Genomic DNA, 26,240 nt, shown 5'->3' with positions numbered 1-26,240 from the left:
ATGACATTACAAGTGATGTATATGAATTGAGAAATTGTTGTCTTTTCCCCCCTGTTGACCTGTAAAAGCCTTTTATGGAACAACACAAGTGACTCTAACATTCTTAACAGCATTAATGTGAATGAAGTTCTCTTCACCATCAGCACCTGACTCTGCAGAGCCTGGAGCTTGATGGAGGCTGTGAGTGCCCAGAATGTGGTGCACTCAGTAATAAAGTGAATGCAAAATAACAGAAGACACTCCTATACGTATATAAATTTTTTGGGGGATAGGCAGAGATACTCTTCCTACCACTCTGGCTTTGCATTGTAGCCTCAAGTGAGAGTAAATTACAGGTCTGAGCACTCCAGTGCACCTTCGTGATGCAAGAGTTGACTCTTATTTTGTGCTGAGTGCTGTCTGGGTGGGAATGAGCCCTGGGACTTGGCAGAACTCCTCTCTTTGGGAAGCTGCAGTGCATCAGCTCCTCTCTGGCTTGTTCTTGCAGGAGCTCTTAGCCCATGGCAGATGTTCCCTGGCTCCCTGGGGGAGAGCTCAGCCAGGCTGTGCCCTCTTAGATCTGCTGCAGCTGTGGGGAAGGGTTGGAGGCCAAAGCATCCTTGCACTGGGATAACAACTCCTGCACTCAGAGCATCAGTGGAGTTGCATCCAAGTGAGGAGTGATGGAGCTGAACCCAAATTCCAGGGCTAGACTGGACCACACTGACATGGTGCGTCAGAGACATGGAAGAGATGGGCTGGAGCTTAGGGAATTGTTTGACAAGAGCTGGGAAGGATGGGGCCTTCCCTTTCAACAGCTGGCTCATGCCTGCTGTCACTATGCCATGCTGGAACAGCACTGTCCTGACCCTCATCCCACTGCTGGGGGAGGTTTGGCACATCAGTGCATCGCACTGAGGGGATGAAATGTCTTCTCAGGAGGAAGGGAAAGAGCCTCTTGAGAGGCAAGGGGAAAGACAGCAATGGTGCAGCACAGCTGTGCCTTTGGCTGTAATGAGGAGAAATTCCCAGTGCAAAGAGCAGTGTCTAACTCTTTAAGGGGGATTGGTGTGTTTGGGGGAAGAGCTGGAGCTGCTGCCATCCCTGAGCGGTGCACACAAGGAGAAAATAGAACTGCCAGGCTGGCTCAGAGCAAAGCTTCACCCACCCAAGAAAGGCCAGAAGATGCCAAGAGGACAGGGCATGATCCTGACTTTTCTGGACAGAGTTCCAGGCCTTTCCCATCAGGATGCTTCCTCCAGATCCCTGTGTTTAACAGCCACCAGTGGACCTGTCCTCTGTGAGCTTTTCCAGTCCTGCTTTGAAGCCATAGGTATTTCTGGCAGCCAGAACATCCCCTGACAATGAGTTCCACAATTTAATTACAAGGGGAAAGGAAATGACTTTGGATAGATTTTTAAACCTGCTGCCTGATCCCTTTATTCCTGTCTTGTCAGGAGTGGTGCCTGCAGAGGGATTGAGAAGGGGAAATGGAAGAGAAAGTAGGGCTTGAATTTGGAAATGAAGTCTGGGGAAGAGGGGAAACTGCTAAATTAATATAAAACAAAGCCTTTCCAGGGATGGGATGTTGTTGTGTGCAGTGGTTTCAATCCTTTGGGATATCTGGGGAGTATTTGGGAGGTGGGGTTCTTACTGGGCTGTGTTGGCTTCAGAGCTGCAGGTGGCAACTGGGCCTGCACCTCTGGCTCCCAAAAACCCAACAGTACCTCCAGTTTAGAAATATTTTTGGGTTTTTTCCTCTTCATCTAGTCTGGAGAATAGAAAATGTCTGTCTCCTTGGGGATGCTTTTGCAGCAGGACAATAAATAGCATCTGTGGGCCTCCACAGCTTGTTCTTACAGCTGCATGTTCTTATAACCAAAAATGTGCACCTTGGGTTTTCCAGGTTGGCTCCCAGGTGAGTTCATTCAGGATCTGCACTGGTTCAGGATGTCCCCAGCTAATGTGGTTTCACAGAGACCTTCGTGCCTTTCACAGTGTTGGCTTCTTTACCCTTTGTAAATATTTCACCTGTTTTCTAAATTATTCATTCATTAAGTGGTTTGGAAGGAAGGAGGAATCACGCTTATAAAATGTGTGAAAACTTAAAACACTGCAAAGCTGAAAGGATGTGAAAAAAATAATTAGAGGAAGGATTTTTACATCAGAACAAACTCTGTTTAAGTACTAGGAGGAGATGGGAGATGAAGGGATATGGGGTCTTGATGGATCTGGCACAGGCTGGGATGTTGCTGGGATTTGCAGAGTTGGGGTTTGCATTAGGATGGGATTTGGAGGCTGAGATCTTTATTAGGAGTGGACAGGGGAGCTGGTACAGAGTGTGAGGTGGCCACACTGAGGGGTCACAGGGCACCCTCAGACCTGGAGGTTCTTGGTTGTCTCAGTGCTATCTACAGCCATGGTGTGGATCCAATACAACATAAAAGAGCTATTCTCCAGTTTATTGGTAACTTAGAGCTTTTGCACACTAAAAATGAATCAATTTTAGATTGGGGCTAACTGAAATTGGATGTTAAATCTGTCTCCACACAGCAGCATGCCCCTTGCTTCCCAAACGAGGAACCTTTCCTTCCACTCCACCTTCCTCCAAGCAACAACCAGTGAAGGTGAAATATTGTTCCTGAATGGAGATGTGTTTGGTTTTTTATGGTGCCTCTATTCTTGGACCTCAAAACATGCTTATGCTGTTAATTAATTAACGCCTGTCAGTCCCTTCACAAGCAAAGGTGGTGGGTTTTATCTGTGATAAACATGTAGCTTTGAGCTTTGTGGGGAAGGAGGGGAACCTTGATGGTTTAGCAATGGGGAACAGGCAGAGACGAGCAGGGCTTGGAGGCCCTGGGGGGCAGGGGAACACCCTGAGATGGGGAAACTGAGGCAGAGCAAGGATGAGTCAGGATAGCAAACTGAGAAGAGTCAGAGCTTGGACCAGTGCCTCATCCCTGAGAGTCTTTGCCCTTGGCTCCCTTGCTGATGGTATTATCCCAACCTCAACACAACCCTCCAACCATGACTGTGCAGTCTGGAGTGGCGCAGCCCTGGGCTCATCCACCCTCTTCATTCCTTTGCCTTCACAAAAGCTCTCAGTGAGGTATTTTTGAAGGTTATCTTCAAAAGCAAAACATCGGCCTGAGACAACTGAATAAAGGCTCCTAAAACCCAGGCTCTGGCCAGAAGCCAGGACAATGTTCCCTAATTTTCTTCTGTAGGGCTCATCCTCTCTGCTGTGTTCCCAGAGCCAGGGCAGATGTTCGTTACCAGTTCCTGTTCTGGCTGAGGACCGTTCGCGCCTTCTGCCACCCGGCTGCGGTGGGGACAACAAAGTGTCCTTTAAATTAGCCCTCAGGTTTTTATGGCCTGGTACATCCTTGAGTAGCCCTTGATCTCGATGGAGTTCAGATTTCAGTGCTACTGTCTGATTCTCCTCCACTGCCCAACCCACACAGCTCCGGGGCGTTTTGGGGCTGCATCTCTGTGTGAGCAGGGCTGGATGCATTTGGGATGGGCAGGGACCATGTGGGATGCTGTTCCCCTACCTGGGACCACCATCCCTTCCCAAAGGTCTCTGGGGTGGTTGGGGGAGGTAGGGTCTTCAAGGAATTGACCCTTTTGGGAGACAACTTCTGGATCAGTTGAGTTGTGCCTTACCACACCCTTGGGGTGATTTCACAGCAGACAGGCTCAGCTGCTGTCCCCATCACTAGCAGAACCAGGCTCCACCAGCCTCCCAAGCAAAAAGTGTTTTGCCAGTGTTATTTTGGATTATTGCAGCATTTCTCACTCTCCTGGGGCACTGGCATTGCAGTGGTGTCTGCATTGCAGTTGAATTTGGCAGCTAAGGCAGAGCCTCACCTGAACTGGGGCAATTTTGATGGGCAGGAGTGTTGGATGGAAAGCAGTGGGTGCTACAAAGTCAGATTCAAGTTCAAAGTGCTGCCATGCTGCTGGAGATAAGTGATGGGGCAGAGCTCCATCGTGCTGATGGGGATCATCCTGAAGCACTGCCCCACTCCTGCCCTCTCCGTCCTGCTATCCATCTGGAGTGTCAGGATGGTGGCTCTGGCTTTGATGCTCCTGGAGCACAGGGGTGGTCACATGGAGCTGCTCATCCCCCTGTGTGGGACCTGCCCTGTCAGTGCCTCCCCTGCCATTAGAATGGACACAATGCTTGTTTTCTTTCCTTGATCAAGTCTGGCAGGTCCAATGGCTCCACATGTTGAGTTCTGAAAGGGAAATTTGTTTTGATGCGTGTTTGACAAACTCCAGAGTGCTTTTGCTCAACAAGCTTTCGTGGTTTCTGCTCTGGTGGAAGGGAGAAACCCAAGTGCCCAAATCAATATGGTTCTGCTTGGATAATTGAGCTGGGAATTTAGTTCATTATGTGAAGTGGCTGTTGAAGTGGATAATTTTAGATCTTGAGGTGTTTGTCCTATCTGATAGTTTGGATTGAAGAAAATTTGGGTGTAATTTCACAGGTGTATAGGGACAACATGGATTCTGTTGGGATCCTGTGGTGGAGTAATAAAGCTAAATAACTCACATTTCTTTGTATGTTAGAAGAACATGAATGACAAGGAAAAGAGTTTTAAGTCAAGATTTTTTGGGATGAGGACCTGGCCTCTCCCCTCTCCCTAAAGTGCCCTGAATACTGGCTCTTCTCAGGCAATAATAAACACCAGCAGTTGTGTAAAGCCCCTGATGCTTTATGCACTATTTCTGCAAATAATCCTTGTTTATAATTCAGTCTTGGCAGAAGAAGACTTTAAATTATTAAGGCACTAAATATTTTGCAATGAAAGAACAGAGATAAAGCTCTTGGCAGAAACAAATTGCCAGGGAGAAGTTGTTCTCTTCAGTGCTTTTGGGGCTTTAAAGTATTACAAGAAATAACGCGTGGAGAGACTAGGAATTCATCACTTGATCAAAAGATTTGCTTCTCTCCTAAAAAAGCAGCTGTTCAGTGCATGCTTTCCAGCACCCCTGGCAATACAGTGTCCCCAAAGACCATGTTTGGGTCCCCAGAGCCAGCCCCTCTCACCACAGGACTGAGGGTGGTCTGTTTTAGGTGGTGGAGGTCTCTGTCCTGCCTGCAGCTCTACCACAGCTTTTAAAGTACAGTTTTCATGCACTTGGTGCTCCCCTGAGGGCAGATTTTCAGGGGATTCTGTATCCCTTCCTCAGAAGTGGGAGATGCTGACAGTTTGTCATGTCAATGTATGTTCTGTGGTATCTGGGCTGTTCTAGTGGTGTGGAGTGGAGGCTCTTAGAATTAATGACTTTGCAACCTGTTGCTGATTTTATCCTGATATTACACACTTATTGCTTGTCAGAAGTGGAGTCAGAGGGTGGATAGGTGTGTGTTTATACATAAAGACATTGTGCACAGCTACATATTTTAGGTAGTTATACCCATAATCTTGTAGCTCTTCATTGGAGAGATTTCAAGCATGAGCTGTGGTGGTGTTTCAAACCCCAGGGTGCTCCCATTGTGGTTTTTGTCCATCATCTCAACATTTTAAAGCAAAAATCATCCTTAAAGTGATGATGGGGGTATGCAGAGGGAGTAGTGATGCCCTGGCACAGGATGCCCAGAGAAGCTGTGGTTGCCGCATCCCTGGAAGTGACCAAGGCCGGGTTGGACGTGTCTTGGAGCAACCTGGAAGCTGTCCCAGCCCACAGCAGGGGAGTTGGAATGAGATAGGCTTTAAGGCCCCTTCCAACCCAAACCATTCTGCAGTTCTGTGGTTCCATGCCTCTGTTTCTCTTCCCTTGCAGGAGACCTGTGCAACTGCAGCTCGGTGGGCAGCGCCGGATGCAACCGCACGACGGGGCAGTGCCTCTGCCTGGCCGGCTACGCGGGGCCGCGCTGCCACAGCTGTGCCCACGGCTTCTTCCCCCAGCAGGGTGGCCAGCAGTGCCAGCCCTGCAGCTGCAGCCCTGCTGGAGCCACCAGTGAGCAGTGTGACCAGTGAGTAACGCCGTGTGCCACGCGGGTTCTGCGCGCAAGGCGTCGGGATTTGGTGTGGTTTGGGTTTCGGGCGGGAGCGGGTCTTGTTGTCTGTGCTGGTGTTTAAAAGGAAAAAAAAATAAGCAGGAGGGAAGCTGGTCTTATAAAAATTAATGAAGATTATTCTTCCTCTTTCAAGAGCTGAATTATAAAAATACCTGTGGTTGTGGCAAAAGCCCTGGCAGCCCCCAGGGGAGCTGACTGGTGTTTTGGAGTGGCATGGAGGCAGAACCTCTCCTAGTGCCTTGTGCATCTCTTAGTCCCTGCTGGGCAGGGCTGCCCTCATGCCTGAGCTGGGAGGGGAGCAGAGGCTGGGGTGGAGCACGGGGGCTTTGGAGGGGTTTATTTTCCAAAGGGATGGGTTTTGTGCCAGAGGCAGGCAAAGCTTTGTGCTCTGCCCTCGCTGAGCATTGGGTGGAAGCGGCGGCCCAACAGCAGAGTCAGCTCCTGCCTTGCCTGGTGTTTACAGGCACCAGAGCTGATGCTTGGAGCTCTTGTATAATGAATGTGTTCCTCTTCATTTCACCTCACCCACCCTCACATCTTGCCTTGTAAAAGCTGGCACGCAATGATTTTCCAAGCAGTGATCTGTCAGCCGTTAGAGACAGTGGCTGAGCTGAGGGGATCTCTGTTCCTGCAAGGTCAGACTGAGCAGCAGCCTGGCCCACTGGATCTCCACTTTGTGCTCATGGGGACAGCAAGTTTCAAAGTCTCTCCTTGGAGGAGACCTCAGCAACCACCCTGCAGCAACTTCCAGCCTTCCCAGGCTCCTGCTGCCTTATTGTCTTCTAGGGCTGGGTCTGGGCTCAGCGTGTGTTGAACACCTGCAGTTCCCTGCCAGGACAGAGGCTGAGTCAGAGGCAAAATGCTCTGCAGGGACATGCTGCCTGTAATTATTTTATGCATTATCTTTTCCCAAACGCCCAAACCCTCTGTTGATGTCCTTCCTTTTTGTTTCAGTGCTGCATTTTTGTGCTTGCATAAGCTCTGAAATTCGGAACTTAAAAGTAGTTCTTCTCAACTAGAGTAGAGTTCTCTAGTTGAGGAGAACGACCTTCTTACTAAAAGAGGTGATTCTTGAGGGTGGAAAGTATGAAGTTTTATCACTCTTTTTTTTTTTTTTTTTTTTTGGGTGGCTCTTCTAGGTATAGGAAGATGTGCCTGGAAGCATCAGGGTTTGCCACAGAATTGAAAGTGGGATTTTGGTCAGATTTATTGGAATAGTGAATTGGGCAGAAAGGCAGATGGGGCAAATCTTATCTTTGGGAACTGGGAGAGGAGAGAAAGTGCTGCTGGAGCAACTGGGTTAACTGAAGGGGAACATTCTTGCCCCAGCTCTGAGTTACTGGGCAGTGGGTGAAGCACAGACATGTCTGGTGTCTCCCCATGTCTCACTGCATGGGGCGAGCCGAGGAACGCCCTTGGGAGCTTCAGGTGAGATGCTCTGAGTTGTGAAGGAGAATGAGGTGGAGTTGGGGCCATCTGTGTGGAGCCAGAAACAGCAGGGACCTCCCCAGCCTCTCCTCAGCACCATTTCACAGCCTGCAGGGATGGGGGAGATGCTCATTCTCAGCCATTCAGAAGAGACAGCACAGGGCAAGACAGGGAGGGAGATTTGGGGAGGGGGGATGTTGATAACAGAGATCACTCTGTTTCCCTTCCCGGCTCAGAGGGGTTTGCTGCAGACAGAAATGACCTCTGGGTGTTTAAAAAGAGGAAAATAGGTCAGTTGTCTGTGTTACAGGGCTGGGGGCAACAGAAGGGCTGCGAGATGGGCAGCGTGGCCTGGTGATGTGTGTGGGAAAGTGGAGTGGGACACAAAGGCCAGCAGGGCAGGTGCTCCCCTTGCTCCTGCTGTGTCACAGTGGGCACCGGGGCTGGGCACAGCTCCTGCCTGTCTGCAGCTGGCATGGCTGGGGGCAGGCACCAGGGCTGTGGGGCATCCCTGCAGTGGGGTCTGGCCCGATGGGTGGGAGGGCCCGTTGCAGGGAAATGGGTGTGTGAATGCAGCAAGGGATTTTTGGCTCTCATGCTGGGAGCCCTGGGTGGCTGCTGAGCAGTCCCTGGAGGAGCAGTAGTGTCCCTCGGGCAATCTGTGCTCAGGGATGAGGCACGCAGGCATTGCCCAATACCAGCAACCAGCTACTGTTTTGTTGACATGGAAAATCCTGTAAGTTGTACAATTTATTTATTTAATAAAGCACCAGCCCAGCTCGACTTGCACAAGCGAATTCCTGTGTGAGGCTTCAGAGGAGAGCCATGGCTGTTCCAGTGGGGCTCTGGGTGAAACAGCAGCAGAGATTTTGGACTCTGACCCTTTCTAAGGGTGGCTGATTGGAGGGGCAGAGTGCCCAAAGGCCGAGCCCTCAGGGCACACAAAGATCCCTCTTAGGTTTCAATCAGCTCGCCCAGGCTTTTGTAAAAGTGCCTTTTAAAGCAGCACCATATGATGATTATTGGTATTATTTCTCAGCACGCTCTTGGGCTGGCCAGATGGCAACCCAAGTCCCCTGTTTGTTAACTAGACCTCAAATGCAGACCATCAAACAAAAATTAAAAAAAATCCCTTTCCTGAGGCACAGAGTTGATTTTGGGAGTGAACATTGACCTGACATGCTGTCGCTATGAATGGGCTCCATGGCTGCTAATCAAAGGTCTGTTTTGGTGGTGGTTTAAATTTGATTATCTAGGAAGATCCACACAGATCCCCCTGTGGGATGGCAGAGCATTTCTGTGCTGTGGTTTGGGTGGTTTTTTTGTTAGATGAAAAGCTGTGTGTGGCTCAGGCTGGAGCTTGCTGAGGGGCTGGATGGAGTCTTGGGCTGCTCAGAGAGGGCTGACACATCTTGGGGAGGGGAGGGAATTGTCCCTGCTGTGGTTAACGCCTAGAAACCTCAGAAAAAAGCACATTTCTTTGGGCTGGATGCGGTGCAGATGCTTGCTAAAGATAGCTGTGGCCTGGAAGTGTTCACAGTCCATGGAGGAAGGGTGGAGAAAGAAGCTGAAGTTTCAAGGGCCATGGTCAAGGTCAGAGTGGTGGAGAACGAGGACGGTGACTCATGTGGGTGCACGGGCTGGGCTGGAAGGGCTGTGTTCCTGCTCTGGGGACAGTGACACGTGGGGACAGTGCCTGGCAGTGGCCTCAGCCCATGGGGATGTAGCCCCAGCCAAGAGCTGCATCTCTCACCATCTTTTGGAGCCCTGGAGCTGAAGGCTGTGCTGTGTGTCCTCTGAGGAAACCAGAACCTCCCAGGCTGGTGAGGAGTGAGAGTGATCAGTGCTGCTGGAGAAGGGCAGGCTGACCAGCCCACATCTCCCCTGTACAATTATTTTCCCATTTTTCCTTCATGTGAGCAGCAGTCCTGTGCCTGAACTCTCATCTCTGGCTCCCTAAGGCTGGGCAGGGAGCCAAGGCAGAGGCAGCGGGAGTGGGCTGGGGTTGGTGGTCTCCAGTCCCAGGGCAGGGACAGTGGGGCTGTTTCTGGCCCTCTGCACCCTGTGCAGCGTTGCCCAAAGTGCCACCCGTGTCCCCAGCTGAGCCAGGGCAGTGTGAGCCAGCGCACAGACCTGGGATGAGCAGGGTGAGGGAAGGAGGTTTGTTTGAGGAAGCCTTTAGCTCTGCAGCCCTTGTGCCCTGGTGTGAGGAGCTGAGCAGGTTCAACTCTTTAAACACACCCTGAGAGAATTCTCCATGTAAACCTGGCCTCTGGCTGCAGGGTGTGAAGGACCAGGGCTGCAGCAGCACCAGCCTGGATGAGGCAGCATCCCCCTCCTGGGGACAGGAGATGGCAGATGACTCTGCAGTTTTTGGTTTGTTTATTTTTACCTTGCTGGCAGCACTGCCCCTCCCCACGTGGCACTGCAGACACTGGCCCAGGGCAGCCCAGTCTGACCCAGCTTGTCTGCAGGAGGGCTGACCTGGATTTACCTCCTTTGAGGTGTTTATCCCAACTTTTCCTAGCCCAGCACTTGGGTGTGTGTGGCTCTTCCTTTCCTGAAGTTGTGGGGGCAGCATGTTTAGCCCACGAGCAGCTGGCCCTGCGTGGGAGCTCCTGTGGGTTTGGGATGTGAACAGGGACTGGAGCTGTGAAGCAGAGATGCTGCTAGGAGATGCGGCTGCCTGGCAGAAGGGTTCAGCCCTCAATTCCCTGTTTCCCTGGGAGGTTTTGTTTTTTGGACTTATCCTGGTTCTAGGGAAGAAAAGTGATTCAGCAGTGCCTGTGCCAGGGAACAAGAGGAGAGCTGTGGCTGCTGGGGGTTTTAAGGATCACAGAATCACAGAATATTCTGAGCTGGAAGGGACCCACAAGGATCATCCAGTCCAACTGCTGACCCTGCACAGACACCCCAACAATCCCACCCTGTGCCCGAGAGTGTTGCCCAAACATTCCTGGAGCTCTGGCAGCCTTGGGGCTGGGACCATTCCCTGGGGAGCCTTTTCCAGTGCTCATCCTCCTCCTCTGGAGGAGGAACCTTTTCCTGGTATCCATCCTAAACCTCCTAAAGCTCCCCTCACAGCTTTGCCACATGGTTTACCTGAACCCAGCTTAACCATCTAAACTGGGTAAGGTTTTACCAGTTCCTTAAAAAGCTCTAAACTAATCATACACATATGCTGCCACTGTTCCTAGAGCAAACAGATGCCTGTTAAACTCAGGTCTGTGGATCAATCTAAGTTGCTCCCTCTGCCTGTGCCTCAGTTTCCCTGCAAGTAGAAGGGCTGTGGGAAGCAGAAGCTCCAGCAGACAGCTTGAAGGTGATGTCTGGTCTCCTTTGGTTGCTGTGGGCTGAAACCCCATGCCCAAGGGTGCAGTGCTCTGCTTCTTTGCTGATCCAGCAGCCTTTCCTTATTGCTGCCAGCCCTGTGATCCTGATTCCTGCACGGCTTGTGCTGCAGGCTTGGCATAAGTCATGTGAGAGAGAGCTCCTGTCACTCATTTCCAGTGGAAAAAAAAGGGGGGAAAAAAAGATAAATACATATAAATAATCAAGTGTTAATTCAGAGATGCTTTGCCCCCTCAAGGGGACCTCAGGCTTTGTGTTCTTGTTAGAGGAGTGAAGGCAGAGTGTCCCTGGGAGCATCTGGACATGGCTGTCCCCTGGAGCAGGGATGCTGTGAGGCCAGGCAGGGAGGGCAGTGGCCATCCCTGTGTGCTGCCTTTGTGGTGGGATTCTGTGTGGAGAGGCTGATCTTGTGACCCCAGCTCGTGGGGATTTGCAAGAGCCTGGCTGCTGAGGGTAAGGTCAGCAATGCTGGACAAAGTGCTTTATTGAGGCCTTTGAGTAAGGGCTGGGGGTTCTGAGGGACCTTGGGAAGCTGGGCAGGGAGAGCACACACCGGGATTGGGGAGCTGGTGGGATGTGGGAAGGTGCAGAGAGACTGTGGGGGCAGCCTGGTGTGGCACAGTCTGGACACTCCTTGAACCTCATGTGAGGCAGGATTTGGTGGGGTTTTTTCAGTGGTCAGGAAATGCAGGTCCATTGAAGTTCAAGGTTTTTGTGGAGCTTCACCAGCCTGCAGGGCTGCTGGCCATCCCAGACCCTGGAGGTTATTTGGGGGAAGTGATGGAGTTCTTGTTTTGCATAGATAAAGTCTTCATTTTCTGTTTGCAGAGTGTCATCACACTTCTGAAATGTCTCTCTTTTGCGTGGGATCTGTCTTTCCATTCTGCTGTATTTTAGCAGTCCAGTAAACACATCAGGCACTGCTCCCCTTTGGAGATGTGACCTTGGGAGCTTAAATCCACAAGGACTTGTGCTTTAAAGCCCCCCCAAAACCAGACAAACCCCCTTTTTCTCTTTAAAAAGACTGCTCTCCCTTTTATAGATCGGATGAGCACAACTGGTGGCTCATTATCTCCCAGTAATGCCTTGTCAGCATCACTCTGCAGAGAACAGATCTTGTTTTGTAGCGGAAATTATTACATGTGGACGTCAGAAAAGCAGAAGAATACCCTGTTAAAGCCTATTTTTCTGCATGGTTTAATTATCTAAATCTCTCCCCTATTCCAGCCTCTCACATCCTTTACATCTGATTAGCTCTCCTCCTCCTCTCTCCCCCACAGGAAGGTAAAGGCACCTGAACCCATTTTTATTCAGTTGCAGGCAGGAATGGGAAATGAATGAGTGACTGGACACAGCAGCAGGGAAAGGTGGATTGTTATCATCTCCCCTATGGTAATTATGGCTTCTCAGAAATCCTGTTATTTTGTGGATTTTCGAGCAGGCTTTGCCATTCCTGTGTTGTCTGTTGCCAACTTTGCTGCTCTGGCAAACACTGACTGCCCTCAAAAAGAAATACGGGCTCAGCTGTTTAAGCTTTTGTGGCTAAATTGTGGTTGGGGGTGGTGTCCAGCCTGTGGTGCCCAGCCTGTACTTCAGGCACTGCTTGTGCCCTGAGGCTTCTTCTGCTGTCTGAGCAGAGGTCTGGGGGATGGAGGGACCCTTGGGCACAGTGGATGTGTTCAGTGGAGATCAGCCCCATCTCCCTGGCACCCCCACTGATGTGTCCTTCTCTGCACCGAGGGTCCCTGGCCCATCCCTGCACATGATTCCCAGAGGTTACTCTGGGAAACCAGCACCCTCCAGCTGAGGTTGAGACTTTGCTGTGAGTGAGGAACTCACTCGTGGAACTGTGCAGGAGACTCCATCCAGCCTCCCTCTCCAGGGTCAGCGTGGACTTCCCATTGCCTCCCTCCCCTCCTTCAAGGGTGCCTCAGCTGGAGGGGACAGCCCTGCCTGGAGATTCCTGGCTTTCCAGAGCCCAGCTTTCCAGAGCCCAGCCTGGAGATTCCTGCCTTTCCACAGCCCAGCCTGGAGATTCCTGGCTTTCCAGAGCCCAGCTTTCCAGAGCCCAGCCTGGAGATTCCTGTCCTTCCCTGGCTCCTGGGGGAGCTGGGGCTGCGGAGGCGGCGGTGGCCAGACAAGGTGGCCCTTTGACATTTACAGAGTGGCCTTTCAGAGCTGTGAAGTGTCCCTGCTCCTGCCCTACAAAACAGCTGCCGTGCCCCAGCACGGAGCAGGAATGTGGCACACAATGGGCCAGTGTTGGCCCCCATAAAGCTCTGCTTCTTGTGCCCTCCACAAAGGGGCTCAGAGCCCGTGCAGGGCTTGGCCCTGACCCCACTGCCTCTCCCACAAAGCCACCTCAGCCACCAGCAGCTTTGGGCTGAGCTGAGGGAGTGGGGAGGAGAAACCCAGTGTGGGGCTTTTTCCTGCTCTCCCCTCCCCCATGTGCTGATATTCAATAACTGACTGACAGAAAAGGCAGCACGTGTGCTGTGAGGGCTCTTGGTATCCTCGGGATGAGAGGATGTAGCCTCAGGCTGCACCAGGCTGGACATCAGGAAGAAGTTTTTCATGGAGAGGGTTGTGAAGCACTGGAAGGGGGTGCCCAGGGAGGTGGTGGGGTCCCCATCCCTGAAGGGTTCAGCAGAGTGGACATGGCACTCAGTGCTCTGGTGATGATCAGTCAAAGGTTGGACTCAGTGATCGTGGAGGCCTTTTCCACCTGAATGATTCTGTGATTCTGAGTGTTAACAGCATTGCTTTCCCACCAAAGTGTCTTGGAGCATTTGGCTTTCAAATGTGAACTTTTCCACGTTGCCCAGGAAGGTGTAAGAGAGATTTCTGCCCTGGCTGCTGTCAGACACCACAGAAACTCAGCACTAAAGGAGCCCAGCTCCCTGGAGGAACACCATTTTTGGAGACATCTCTTCTGAATCCTCCTAATCTTGTACAGAATCCTTTTGTCTTATCCCATCAAAGTGTGACAAAGCCTTTTCATGGGGTTTGTTTTAAAGATGCTCATGGTTCAACGTGATTTCCCTCGTTCCCACGGAGTGCTGTGAATTGTGGCTGTGAATTGTGGCTGTTCCAGGGACACCCATGCTCTGCTGGGACAGCTGATGGCCACTGCTGTCACTGGGGCTTCCCAAGGGGACAGGTGAAGCTGGAGATGCCACCTGGAGATGTCCAAGGCAGGGCTGGTGTAGCTCTCACTTTGCTCTTTCTTAGGGCAGTGTGCCCCTGCCCAGCTCTCCTGGGGCTGCTCGGGGAGATGCTGAGCTGGGCAGGGTGTGGGCCTGCGCTCTGTGCTTCAAGGGGAAAACAGTAAATGGATTTCGAAAAACTCTTGTTGTAGGTTTTGCATGGCTCATCTGCAGGGCATGCCCTGATTTGAGACCCATGGAAGCTCCCTCCTTCTCTGTCTCTGCCCCAAAATCTTACCAATCTCAATGTGTTTTGAAAATAAAGGCACAAGAGCTTGGTGCTGTGCTGTTCTGGCTGGGTCTGACATGGCCAGGGAGTCCCTGGGCTCTGACTGGGGCATCCAGGCTTTTCTGAGTGTCTGGGAATATATTCAAAATTAATTTCTCCATTTCTCCTCCTTGGGGGAAAAAAAAAAAAAAAAAAAAAAAAAAGGAAGAATAGGAATGATTGGAGCTTGCTGAGGGTTTTCTGTTAGACCATTAACTGTGCACAGCTTGTCTCCCAACAGTCCCTGAGGCCATGGTCCTTCATCCTCCCATCCATCTTGTGCCTGTCATGTCCCTGCTAGAATCAAGACGTTTCTGTGGAGGAGGAGTGGAGACCCCTTGCAGATGTGGCTGCACATTGTGGTCTGTCTCAGGTCACAGATACTTTCATGCTTTTTTTCCCCTTGTGATGAGGCCTTGAGTTCCTGTGCAGTCTGTGCAAAGTGAGGGCATTGCCCGAGCTCCCAAGGCCAGCCCCTCACCGTGTCCTCCCCCAGCCACCAGACCTGGCAGGAAATCATCTGCAGGATGCTCTGGGGCTTCAGGGGTGTTCTGTTCTCTGTGCCCTGCTCCTGAGACACTCCCAGGTGGGGTCAAAACTGGCTGCAGTCCTCCTCTTTGCCAGTATCCAGGGGAGGGCTGGGGTGTCTCTGCTGTGTCCCCTTGACTTCTGTACCTGTAAAGCTGCAGTCCTGTGTAAAATCCCACCTCAGGGAACATTTGGTTGCCACCAGTGGCACAAATCTCTTGGCAAGTGACAGGATCCTGTGGCTCTTTCCCCTTGAGAGGAGTGGAAGGGAGCTGTGGGGACTGGAAATGAAACCAGGCAGGCTTTTTGCAGACATAATTTGGGGTCTAGGCTGTCTCCTGCCCCAGCATTTTATTTACACTGCTGTGCCCATGGCTGTGGGAATGCTGCTGCCTGGGGTGGCTGTGTCCTAGTCCAGCCCCAGGCTGTCTCCTGAGGCAGAACAGGGACCCTGAGGGATGAACCAGCTCCTGCCTTGGGGAGGTCCCAAACCTGCCGTGTGGCCCTTGTCCTCAGAGGGTCACATCATTCCATCTGGATCCAAGCCTTGCATGTGGCTGTGCCCTGACCAGCAATCCCTGCCTTTTGCCAGTGCCTGATGTGCTGGTGATGGTTTTAATCAGTAGGAAACATCTGTAAGGTTGATGGATGATGTGATGGTGATACACACCACCTACACGGTCTCCAGAGTGAGTGTATTCATAAAAACCTGGTAGAAACCAATGCTGGCAGGAGACTTTGATTACTGGAAGTCTGGTTTTATCCCAACACATATTTGTATCAATTCTTTGTGGGAGCTGAACACTGGCTGGCTTCAGAGGGGTTAATCATCATCTGAAGTGGAGTTGAGTAATTGATGTTGCTGCATCAAAACGTTTCCCTCTTCCCATCCCCCTCGTTCTCCCCACTTCCCCCCAAAAAGAAATTCTTGGCTGATACTCAAAATCCAGTTCAGTTCTCACTGTGCAAGTATTAAACTGTGGGTCTTTTCTTTCAAATTTCTGGATTTTTATGGGCACAATTGGTCTGTTAACAGGATTTTTTTTTTTTTTGTGGTTTCAATGCATTTATATCATTGACCTTTGCTTTAAAAAGTGTCTGACAGACTTTGCTGGGCTGGAGCTATAAAAAGGAGTGTTGTAAGGGGGCTTTATTCTGTGGAAGCAATGACCACAGGCAAAGCTTTATATTTGCTGAGTGATTTAATTCTTGCACATGCAGGACTTGGCTCTGTGCCATGTGTAACATGTTGAGAAAAGGTCTGTTCAAGAGCCATTCAAACCAAACTTTCCAAACAGTCTTTTTTTTTTTCTTTCTTTCTTTTTTAAGCTTTCTTTCCTGTTATTTCTAAACTAACGAGTAAAATCAAGGAACTGTGCCCCAAAATGCTGAATTGAGCTCCAGCAGGGTCATTGGGGAAATAAACCTCCTTGAAAGAAATGAAATGGGAGTCTGTGTGGAAGCAGGGAGGAAGAGGAGGATGTCATTGAGAAAAAGGCTGGAGCAGGGACACAAGAGAGTCAAACAGAGCTCTCAGAACTCCAGGAGGAAGCCAGGGAGGGTGAAGACGATGCAGCTCAAATGCTTGATCCTACAAAACCCTGCTCATATGCTGCATCCCCAAAAGATGTGTTTTCAGGCTAAACATCAGATTTTCCTCCCCAGAGCACATGCTTTTCCCTGCCTGTCCCTGCCCTCTTACAGGAATAGCAGTTGCAGTCAGGAGCAAATAATAAAAAGCTGCTTTTTGTTTGCGCTTATTTTAAACACTGTGACAACGTTTGGATTAATGTTGGGTCTTGTGAAAAGCTCTTTAAAAGTCAAACATTCTGAGCTGCTTACCAGCCAAACATACTGAGCTGCTTACCAGCATGCCTTTGAATTTTGCATCTGCCCGCTGCACTTCCAGATAATGGCCTGGAGAGCAAGGAAACATCATATTTCTTTCTTCTTCTTGTAATCAGGCTATTAAATATGCTTGAGATTTCAGATTCTGCAAGTATTTAATTGTGTAGCCCCTTGGGCTGAGGGCTATATTTTGGTGAGTAGTTCCTTTTCCTTTGGCAAACAAACAAACAACAGAAATACTGAATTATGCTAATTTCTAACAGAAGCAATGTCTTGCCCAAAACATCGCAATCTACTGCAGTTTAGTTAAAAACAACACATCAACAGTGCATCAAACATCTATTAGTTTTAATCAGCAGATTTTTCTGGAGGCTTTTAGGAGCAAATTGTGCCTTGCTCAGTCTTTCCAGGAGCAGAGAGGGAACAATGGATGAGCTTTGTGCAGGCACAGCGAGCCCTGAAATGCTGATTTTAAAAGGCACTTCAAAGGTGCTTAAAAGCTGTTTGAACAGGGTGGAGGTTACACAGAGGAGAGCTCAGAGGGTGATGCAGCATGGAAGGGCTGTCTGTGGGTCTGTCTGTATCACCCCCAATGCAGGTAAATCCATCACCTGGAGGTGACCAGTGCTGTTTATTTGGGTTGCTGTCCTGTTCCTTGCAGCAGGCAGGGCTGGGGTTCCTGCAGGTCCCCCAGGGCTGTCAGGATGTGCAGAGGCACTGGGTGCTCTCTGTCCCTTGGCTTGGCTGTTCCCAGTGTGCAGGTGGGATGAGCCACCTCCAGCAATGGCTGTGCCCAGGCTGGATGGGAAGGAGCATTTATCCATTCCTGTGATTCCTCTGGGAGTTGAGCTAAATGCTGCCAGTGTATGAAGTCTGTTATGAAAGCAAAGCGCTGGAAGCCTCTGTGTGGAGAGAGTGGCACAGAAAGCCAAAGGAATGAGGGTAACCTTTGCTTTTTATAGCTCCTGGTATTTGTTTGCTTATGGCAGCCACCAGCAATGCCCTCTGTGTTCACAGTGCAGAGCTCCACCCTCCCTGCAGTCACACTGTGCCCAAGTAAACAGCTCCTGTCTGGGTCAGCTGGAGTGGAAGCCTCTGCTGGGGAGGGGAAAACCCTCTCTTGTCTCCCTGGCTTTACTGGGTAGAATTCAGCTGGAGACAGGGGCCTTGCCCGAGTGTCCATGGAGAGATGGGGAAGGGATAAATGGGATCATGGAAGAGAAGAGGAGGGAGTGCAGGTGGCTGACACCTGCCCTGGCTGGAGCCAAGCAGGACACATGAGCTGCTGCCCCAGCTCCCAGGGGAGCCAGCAGAGCAGGTGGTGAGCAGGGAATTGTCTGCTCACACAAAAATCTGGGAGGTGCTGCTCAGCACTACGTGGAGGGGAGAGGATGACCCACGTGGCTGCTCTGGGATGGTTCAGGCACAGTGACCATGGGTCTGCCAGTGTCCTGCAGGACGAGGGCTGGTGCAGGTGGAGCAGGGACTCCAGAGGGGCTGTGGGAGCATCTGCTGGGGCTGATGCAAGGGAATGGCTCTGGGCCAAGGCTTTCTGGCATGAGCAATGATTTCTGGTGCCCAGCTGGAAATTGCTGTCAGGGCAACTGGCTTGGCAGACACTCATTCTTTCTTGAAGTCCCCATCACTTTTTGGAAATGGTTGCCCCTGGGTTTCGTGTCCTGCTTCCAGCAGAAAAGACAAAAGGGAGTCCAAAACCCTGCCTGCAGGTTTGTACCTTGGATGCCTCCCAGCAGAGCCAGATCTCACTGTTTGTTTTTCCCTCTGCAGCTCTGGGAAGTGCCAGTGCAAAGTTGGTGTCACGGACCTGAAGTGTGACCGGTGCAGTGAGGGCTACTTCAGGTTCAACGAGACCACGTGTGAGCCCTGCCAGTGCAACAACCTCTCCCACACCTGCGACAGCTCCACAGGTGATGATGTCCTCTTGTCACCATGGGGTGCACACTTCACCTGCCCCCTCTGGCTTTTCTGTTCTCATTCAGCACACTTTGCTCTTATCCCCTTCATCTACATCTTTTTGCCTTGTGTACCCAAAATCTTTGTCTTAAAGCTGAAATGGAAATGCAAGGTTGGGGTTGGTCTCCTTTGAAGGAAGGCAGTGAAGGCTGTGTGCTTTAGCCCAGGCTGCAGTGCAGAGCCCTAACTCAGCAACCCGTATCAAAAACTGGGGCTCTATTGTTCTCTGCACTTACACAAACACACAACATGGGCTTTTAAAGACCTTTTGTTTAGCTGCTGTTTACCTGGAAACATACCCTGTGCTGGCACTGACGTAAGGAGACTTGCTGCCACAGATAACAGGATCAGAGCTGCTAAAAACTGCCAGCATGTAATTAATGCTGCCCACTTTTTATAAATCGGCCTTGTTCATTTCCCTTGATTATTTCTTTGACTGTCTCTCACACAGATGTTGCTGGAGTGCAAATGTCGAGGCACCTGTGCTTGGACAACTTATGGGAGGGCAGGGGGAGCCTAATGAGTTGCCATCTCACCTGGAAGGAGGGAGCCTGGAGGAGCACTGTTCTGGGGCTGCCTGCACAACCCCCACTTCAGCCACAGCACTCACTTCAGATTCCAAATTCTCCTCAAAACTTCAGGCTGAAAGGCAGTTCTGTAATATTCATCCAGGAGTTTAGGAAAGGGGTAGTAATTAAAAGTAGTGTTGCAGAATTTGTTGGTGAAGAGGCAGAGCTCATGAAATCAGGTATTTCTGGGCAATTTGTGCCTGTGTGTTCCCTCATGGGCTGTGTGTTTGCAGCAGAGGAATGCCCTGGTCTGTGGGCACTGGGTCTGTGTTCCCTGGGGGTGAATTCCTGCGTTCCCTTGAGGATGAATTACTGCATTCACTCCCATGCTGGACTCTGTGTGCTTGTGTCCTTGCAGCACTGAGGGATACAAGGCTGTCACTAAAGCTGTGCACACATCAGCTGTCTGACTGATTTGGAGCTGGGTGTGTGGGTTTTGTGAAGGAGGAGGATAATCTGCTCTTCCTTTTTTTCCCCTCAGTGTTCCTCCTGCTGTCAATTTATCAAATAAAAGCCAGCACAGACCTTGCTCCTGGGATGGGGCTGCTCTTTCTGCTGGGATTGCCCAGTGCTGCCCACAGCATTGCAATGAAAATCCCTCATTTTGCTTAATGACCTGTTGTTGATTTGACAGCAACTTTATGCTGCTGTGGCTGAGGGAACCAAACAAAACCAGAACAGAGAAGTTGATTAAGAATTAGATCGGACGCCTGCTCTAGAGACTGCACTCTGTGTGACCTCCCCAGCTTTACATCAATTCTGTGTAGCCTTTGTCCAATTTTCAAAGTTTTTTCCCATTAATGCTATAGTTTGGGCTCCCTCTGCTGGCTCTGCAGTCAGCTCCTGCTTGGCATCACTCTGGCCAGGAGGAATATTTAAAATTACTGGGCATAAATAAATAACTTGGGCAGCAGGAGCTCCCCAGCTGACAGCACTTTCTCTGCCACGACCCTTGTACTCCATGGTGTGTCTGCACTGAGGTGGGCTGGTGCTTCCCAGTTGGGGTCCTGTGAGGTCTGATCCTTCCTGAGGGCATTATCAGGATGAGAAGTGCTATTAATTATTAAGGCTCTCCACAGTGATACCTGATTGCATGCCTGTGCATGCTCTGCCTGGCTGAGCAACCTGCTGACTCAGGGAAACACAACCACTTGCAGGGCTGGTGGAGATGGATGTGGGTGATTTCTGCTGATGGGAAAGACATTGGTGCTGAGATGACCAAGGCAACACAGGTGTGATTCCAGATTTATGCCCCTGTTAGTGCCTGGGGAGCACTGTCCAAGGCAGCCTTGCTGTGACCAGGCAGATGAACTTCCCTGTCCAAGATATCCATCCCACCGAAACAGCTGATCCAGGTTTGCAGCTGGAGAAACCAAGCATAGCAGATAATTTTCCCTTCTAAACCTGACATCTCTCCCACAAAAACCACTGGCTCGTGCCTGACAGGCTGCTGAGGGAAGAGCAAACAGTGTGTGGGAGGTGACGCTGAGCAAGGGGTGCTGGCAGGGCCCTGCTGGGTGGGTGAATCAGCCACTTCCTGGGTTTGCTTCCTGCCCTTGGCATCAGGGCTGGCTGCAAGGACATGCCAGGCTGCCTGGGGATGCTTGGCTGTGGAGTCATCACTGTGGGAATTGAGGAGCAGGAGCCGTGTCAGGTTTGTGAGGGAGCCAAACTGTTCTGATATTAATAAGAAAATCTGCTGTGGTCTTTATAACAGTCAGCACAAACCTCAATCAGGATTTTTTTCCTGTGGTTGATGTTGATATGAGACTTCCCCATCCCCCAGCAGCACTGCTGGGTCAGCTCAGTGGATCTGTCCCTGCTCTCCCACTGCTCTGGGCCACCCCAGTTTATAGAAAGGGCTGTTGCCTTTGCAGACTCTGGTACATGGGATTTAATCCAATCTTCCCTCAGCTCCCTGCCACCTCACCGAGGAGCCAGCTGAATTACAGCATGTTCCTGGTGATGGATGGGCTTTATATAGAGGCTGTGCTTTTGTAACTAAGGAGATTTTTCTTCTGGGTCACAGTGGTATCAAAATGCAATTTGGAGGCCATTAGGAGACGGCGTCTGTGCAGCCACGGCACGTCGAGTTTCTGATTCAGGGGCTTCCCCAGGAAGGGCAGGTGGCTCCCGTGAGCCCCCACTTCTCTGCTTCTCTGGGAAGGTCACTGACTGCTGCTGCCTTGTCCTGGGGTGCAGGAGCTGGAGCCACACTGGTAGGAGGAGCTGTCTGCCCCCAAAGCAGGACAGTGGCATGTCCTCACCCCTGACCACCAGCCCAGGTGGACAGGAAGAGGCTGCACAGAAAAAACTAAAGGCATAAACCTCAGGGACCCCTCATGAGAGTGGGGGACTTTCAGCATCAGTGTTCCATCTCACTTGGTACAAATGCAAACTGAAACTGCTTTGCTTGAGGAGAATTTTAACACTGATAACTCATGTTTACCTGCAGTGACCTTTTAGTGGTGAGCTGTGGGGCCTCTGCTGGGGCCACCTGCTTTTTCCCATTATCTGTGTATGTGTGGAACAAGGGGATGAGCATCAGAAGGTCATAAGAGGCCAGGATCATGTTTTGGCCAGAGGGCATCCAAAACCACCTGTGAGCTCTGATAATTGAGTGTGTTCCACGTGGATTCTTGCTCTAAATGTTCTGCTCCAGTTCCTGCTGCTGAATGTTTGCTTGTTCTCCTCTCTGTTCCTCAGGCACCTGCCTGGACTGCCAGGAGAACACGGAGGGGAAGCACTGTGAGCTCTGCAAGGAAGGTTTCTATCGGAGCACCCAGCTTGCCCACGGCTGCCAGCACTGCCCCTGCTCCACTGTGGCATCCACTGGCACCTGCCACTTACGTGAGGCTCTTCTTTTGGTCTAATTCCTCATAATGAAGGTTGCTCTCCTCAGTTAAATTGCCCCTCAGAGTGTGTCAGCCCAAGGTGTTTTATAGCCTCTGGAGCTCCTGTTCGTGGGCACTGGAAGCAGCACCTGCTGTGATGGGTCCCTAGTGCTTGTGTTGCCTCTTGTGAGAGCAGCTGTGCAGGGGAGGGATCAGAATCACAAAATGGTTTGGCTTGGAAGGGATCTTAAAGTCTGGTTCCAGCTCTCAGTGTGTTGCTGCAGTCTGCTCTGAAGAGCCTGCAAAGTTTTGCAGAGAAGCTTTGCTGCTGGGCTCGTGGCAGCCAGGAGAGGGGCAGGAGGTGCTCAACAGTGCCATGTAGCCCTCCATACTTCTGAGCCTGCTTCTGAACATCTCCATGAGACTCCATGCAGAGATTCCCCAACATAACTGAGACAAGTTAGAGCTGTAATAGTCCTATCTAAGACTTTTTTTTTATATTTCCCTAATCAATTTTGCAAGCAAGCTGCTTCTGGCTTTGTATAGGCCCAAAAGTTCCTTTGGATTGCAAGCATCCCTGATATAGTTCCAGCTGTTCTCTGAAATTGCCTGTTTGAGATGGAAATGTTCAGGAATAATAATCTATTTCCTTAGCAACGTGCTGAGTTTGCTCTGTGAGGTTGGTACAAGGCATCAGAACTCCTCAAAGCTGTTTTTTTTCTCCTACTAACAGAGAAAATGCTGCAGTTCAAAAGTTGTGTTTTCAGCTCAGAATTCGAGATTGTCAATACTTGATGGCTGCTGATTTTTGACAGGGTGCCTTGTGGTCAGTTCCCACAGAACAAACCCCACAGCCCGGGTGTCTCTGCAAGGGGCTGTGGCACATCCCTGCTTTGCTTTCTGTGTTCTCCAGAGCCTGGCGAGAGCATCCCGAGGTGTGACAAGTGCAAACCAGGGTACACTGGCCTCAACTGCAACCAGTGTGATAAGGGCTACTACAACTCAGACAGCATCTGCACGAGGTGTGAGTGCAACGGGAACGTGGACCCCGCGCTGTCCCCCAGCGTGTGCCGGCCGGACAGCGGCGAGTGCATCGGCTGCCTGTACCACACCACGGGCTTCCACTGTGAGCTCTGTGAGGAGGGCTACAGCAGGGACTCCGAGGGCACCAACTGCACCAGGAAAGGTAAAAAATGCTGCTCAAGTCAGTGTCAAGGCTCACTGTGCAGCTGGCCAAAGGTTGGAGAGGGAATGGTGTTAATTGTTCATGTTAGTTTAGATTCATCTGGCCTCTGGTGCAGAGAAGAAAACCAGATCTTTGTAACAGAATCAAAGAATGAACTAGGTTGGAAAAGACCTTAAGGATCATCTAGTCCAACCTCTGACCTAACAATCAGGATTCAATTAAACCATGGCACTGAGTGCCATGTCCAGGCTTTTTTTAAACACATCCAGGGGGACAGGGACTCCACCACCTCCAATTCCAGCACACAGTTGTTGGTGCCTGCTGGCCTTGAAGGGTGGTTTAGAGTTAGTTCTGTAACCACCCTAATTCCAGACCCTGGCAGGCACTGCTAGTGACCAAGCTGGAAAAAGCCCAATCCATTTGTAGTGTATTTAATGTAGAATGAGAGAAAATTATTCTGGAGTTGCTCCTTCAGTGGTTATCTGGAGGTTGGTTTTCATGGTGGATGTCTTATACCATGCATGGAAACATTACCAGTGTGATGTATGAGATGAAAGAACCCAGAGTTCAGGGAAGTGTTTAGGCACAAATTTGTCCCTGTCATGGACAGAGATTCAATTCAGATCTTCCATCAGGAGCTAATGTGGTTTTCACTCCTGTGCTGCTCACTGGGTGTGTAATCACAGAGTCCTTCCCTGCTCAGGGAGATGATCACTACAACAAAGTTGCATGCTCATTAGCTGTCACAGGGCTGGAAATGGCACTTTTGCATCAGCTCATCCATTACCTCCCCTGCACAGCTCTGGCTTTGTGCAAGGGTCCACATGACCTTGCTCCATTAAAATCTCTACGTATGGCTTTGCTTGGGTACTTGCAGTTTTCACCATTCCATTTTATTTTAATGGCATTGTTGTAGTCAGTTCCTGATGTGGGGAAAGCCTGTTCACTTTAAAGGGGGCTTGGACATGCTCCTTGAGCTTTCCTCTCTCCCTGACACTTATGTTTTCCCTTTTTTATTGAGCAATTGAAAAGATGTCCAGCTTCTTTCTAGTTCCTTAAACAAAAATTGCCTAAAAACTGACATGCTGAGGTTACTGAGCATTAACTTGTTTTAGGTTAAGATTTTCATAAATCACCTGTGCATTTGAGTGGCTTCTGGAGTGAAATCATCACCCAGGCTCTGTCTCAGTGCTCACAGGTGAAATGAGCCAGCAGGTTCTGTACAGCCTGGGCAAAGCTCATGTATCCACAGGGGCCATGCAGAGTCTCAAGCCTGACCAGGACTCTGGCGCTTTCAAGGCAGATCGAGAGGATATTCAAAGGACCAGAGTGAGTGTTTTCAGCCCCAGAGCAGGTGGTGCTCCTGCTGCTGTGGGGAGGCACAGCAGGGACTCACGCTGGTGCACTGTGGCTCTGTGCCACCCAGCCAAGCACCGCAGCCTCCCTGGGACTGGGCGCGTGGCCTCCTGCCAGAGCTCTCCACTGCAGGAGGCAGCAGCAGCTCTGCAGAGCCGGCGCTTCAATCAAGCAGCTGGATCTGAGGCTCCTGTCAAAGCTGCCAAAGCAGCCCATTGAGTGAGCAGCTGCTGCTCTCAAGGAGCTGCTCTGGGACATCTGGAGAGCTGGCAGGGCCCCGGGAGCGGAACAGGCAGCGCCGTGTCACGGCCCGGAAGCGGCGCGGGGCCAGAGCCGGCACTTCACCGTGACGTTCCTGGGAGCGCCAGGAAATGTCTTCACCCCAGGCCTCCGTGCCAGCCCTGAGCTGATGCTGACTCACACATAAAGCCCAGAAAAGTGCTGTTTCCTTGCTCGTGAATCAGCTATTGTCTTGGTTCTGTTTTTTCCCTACTTACAGCTTTGCCAGGGATTGAGTGTTGGTGAAGGAATTTGGAAATGACTGAATTCCTCATGCCCTTTTCCCAAAGCCAGAGGTTTTCCAGGAACTTTTTGCTCCTGTCATGTTGCTTCCTATTGCAAAATTTTGCCTGTCATGCCATAGAGAAATGCCTTCTGGCATTCAGCATCCTGTGTCCTTATCAGCCTGAGGCAGGAGCTGTAGGGAACAGAGGAGCTGCTGCAGGGAGGGGACTCTGAGCAGAACCTCAGTCAGGTGTGTAGTGCCCCTTCCAGAGGAATTTCTTTCTCTGCCTTAACTGGGAATGTGATAGCCCAAAGTTAACTTGTGGGAGTTCCCCTGAGGGCCCGTGGCAGGACATGTGCTGAATATTTCCAGCTCCTGTTGCCATTGGAGATGCAGCTCAGTGCAAAATTAGTCCTTCGGAAGTGACTCTCCTCCTCAGTCATAATTAGGAGATGTTCAGGAGAGCTGGAAGCTGGATCTATACAGCATGGCACCATCAGCTGTAATTGCTGCAGCTGTACATGGATTTAAAATGAAGTTGCTTTTCTGTTGGCAGGAAGAGAGTGGGAAAGAGGATGCAGAGAGTCCTGTGGAGCAATAGGTGCAGAGAACATTCTGGCTGATTGAGCTTCAGCTTGTGGAGTGTTCCTGTTGCCTGAACTTGAGAATCTAAAATAGATCAGGTTATTCATGTGAGGAAATGCTTTATTAGCTGTATTTGTGAGCTTAATACTAGAGATTTGTGGTGCTCTCTGAGGCCTGTAGCTCAGCAGGTTTGATGCAGGCATAATGAATTTGCATCCCACTTCTGAGATCTCAAGGTTAACCTGACTCCTGAACTGAGAAGGAAGTTTATCCCATGGCTGCTGGAAGCAAGCAAGGTTCTTGGCTATTTAGGAAAAGCTAGAGCACAGTCTGGTAGTTCCCATGTTCTGATCTTTCCTGTGGGCACCTATGCCAGCAGCTGAAGCCAAACCAGGATCCCAGCTGGCCTCTGCTGCGTTCAAAAGCTTCTGAAGGACATCCACAGTCTTTTTTTGTTGTGATTTGGTGATCTCCTGCTTATGGCTGTGTAGACTGGGGATCTCCATGTGGCTTGTGTATTACTTCATTCAAAAGCAGAACTGAGGTTATTTTGCCCTTTTACCTAAAGGGGTGCAAACACTGAACGCGC

General features: G+C 50.6%; 1 protein-coding gene across 1 annotated transcript in view; it reads left to right on the top strand.

Annotated features, from left to right (window-relative positions):
* MEGF9 (multiple EGF like domains 9) overlaps window positions 1–26,240 on the top strand; it is a 48,497-nt gene that overhangs the window by 16,804 nt on the left and 5,453 nt on the right. Inside the window, exons 2-5 of the mRNA XM_041474971.1 lie at window positions 5,776–5,968; window positions 18,431–18,570; window positions 21,892–22,035; window positions 22,933–23,205. Coding sequence (XP_041330905.1) covers window positions 5,776–5,968; window positions 18,431–18,570; window positions 21,892–22,035; window positions 22,933–23,205 — 750 coding nt within the window. The remainder of the gene's footprint in view (window positions 1–5,775; window positions 5,969–18,430; window positions 18,571–21,891; window positions 22,036–22,932; window positions 23,206–26,240) is intronic.

This window comes from Pyrgilauda ruficollis, unplaced genomic scaffold (genome assembly GCF_017590135.1).
Source record: "Pyrgilauda ruficollis isolate IOZ18807 unplaced genomic scaffold, ASM1759013v1 scaffold34, whole genome shotgun sequence".
NCBI classification, from domain to species: domain Eukaryota; kingdom Metazoa; phylum Chordata; class Aves; order Passeriformes; family Passeridae; genus Pyrgilauda; species Pyrgilauda ruficollis.
Note: the sequence above shows the minus strand (reverse complement) of the source record. Positions and strands in the feature narration are given on the sequence as shown.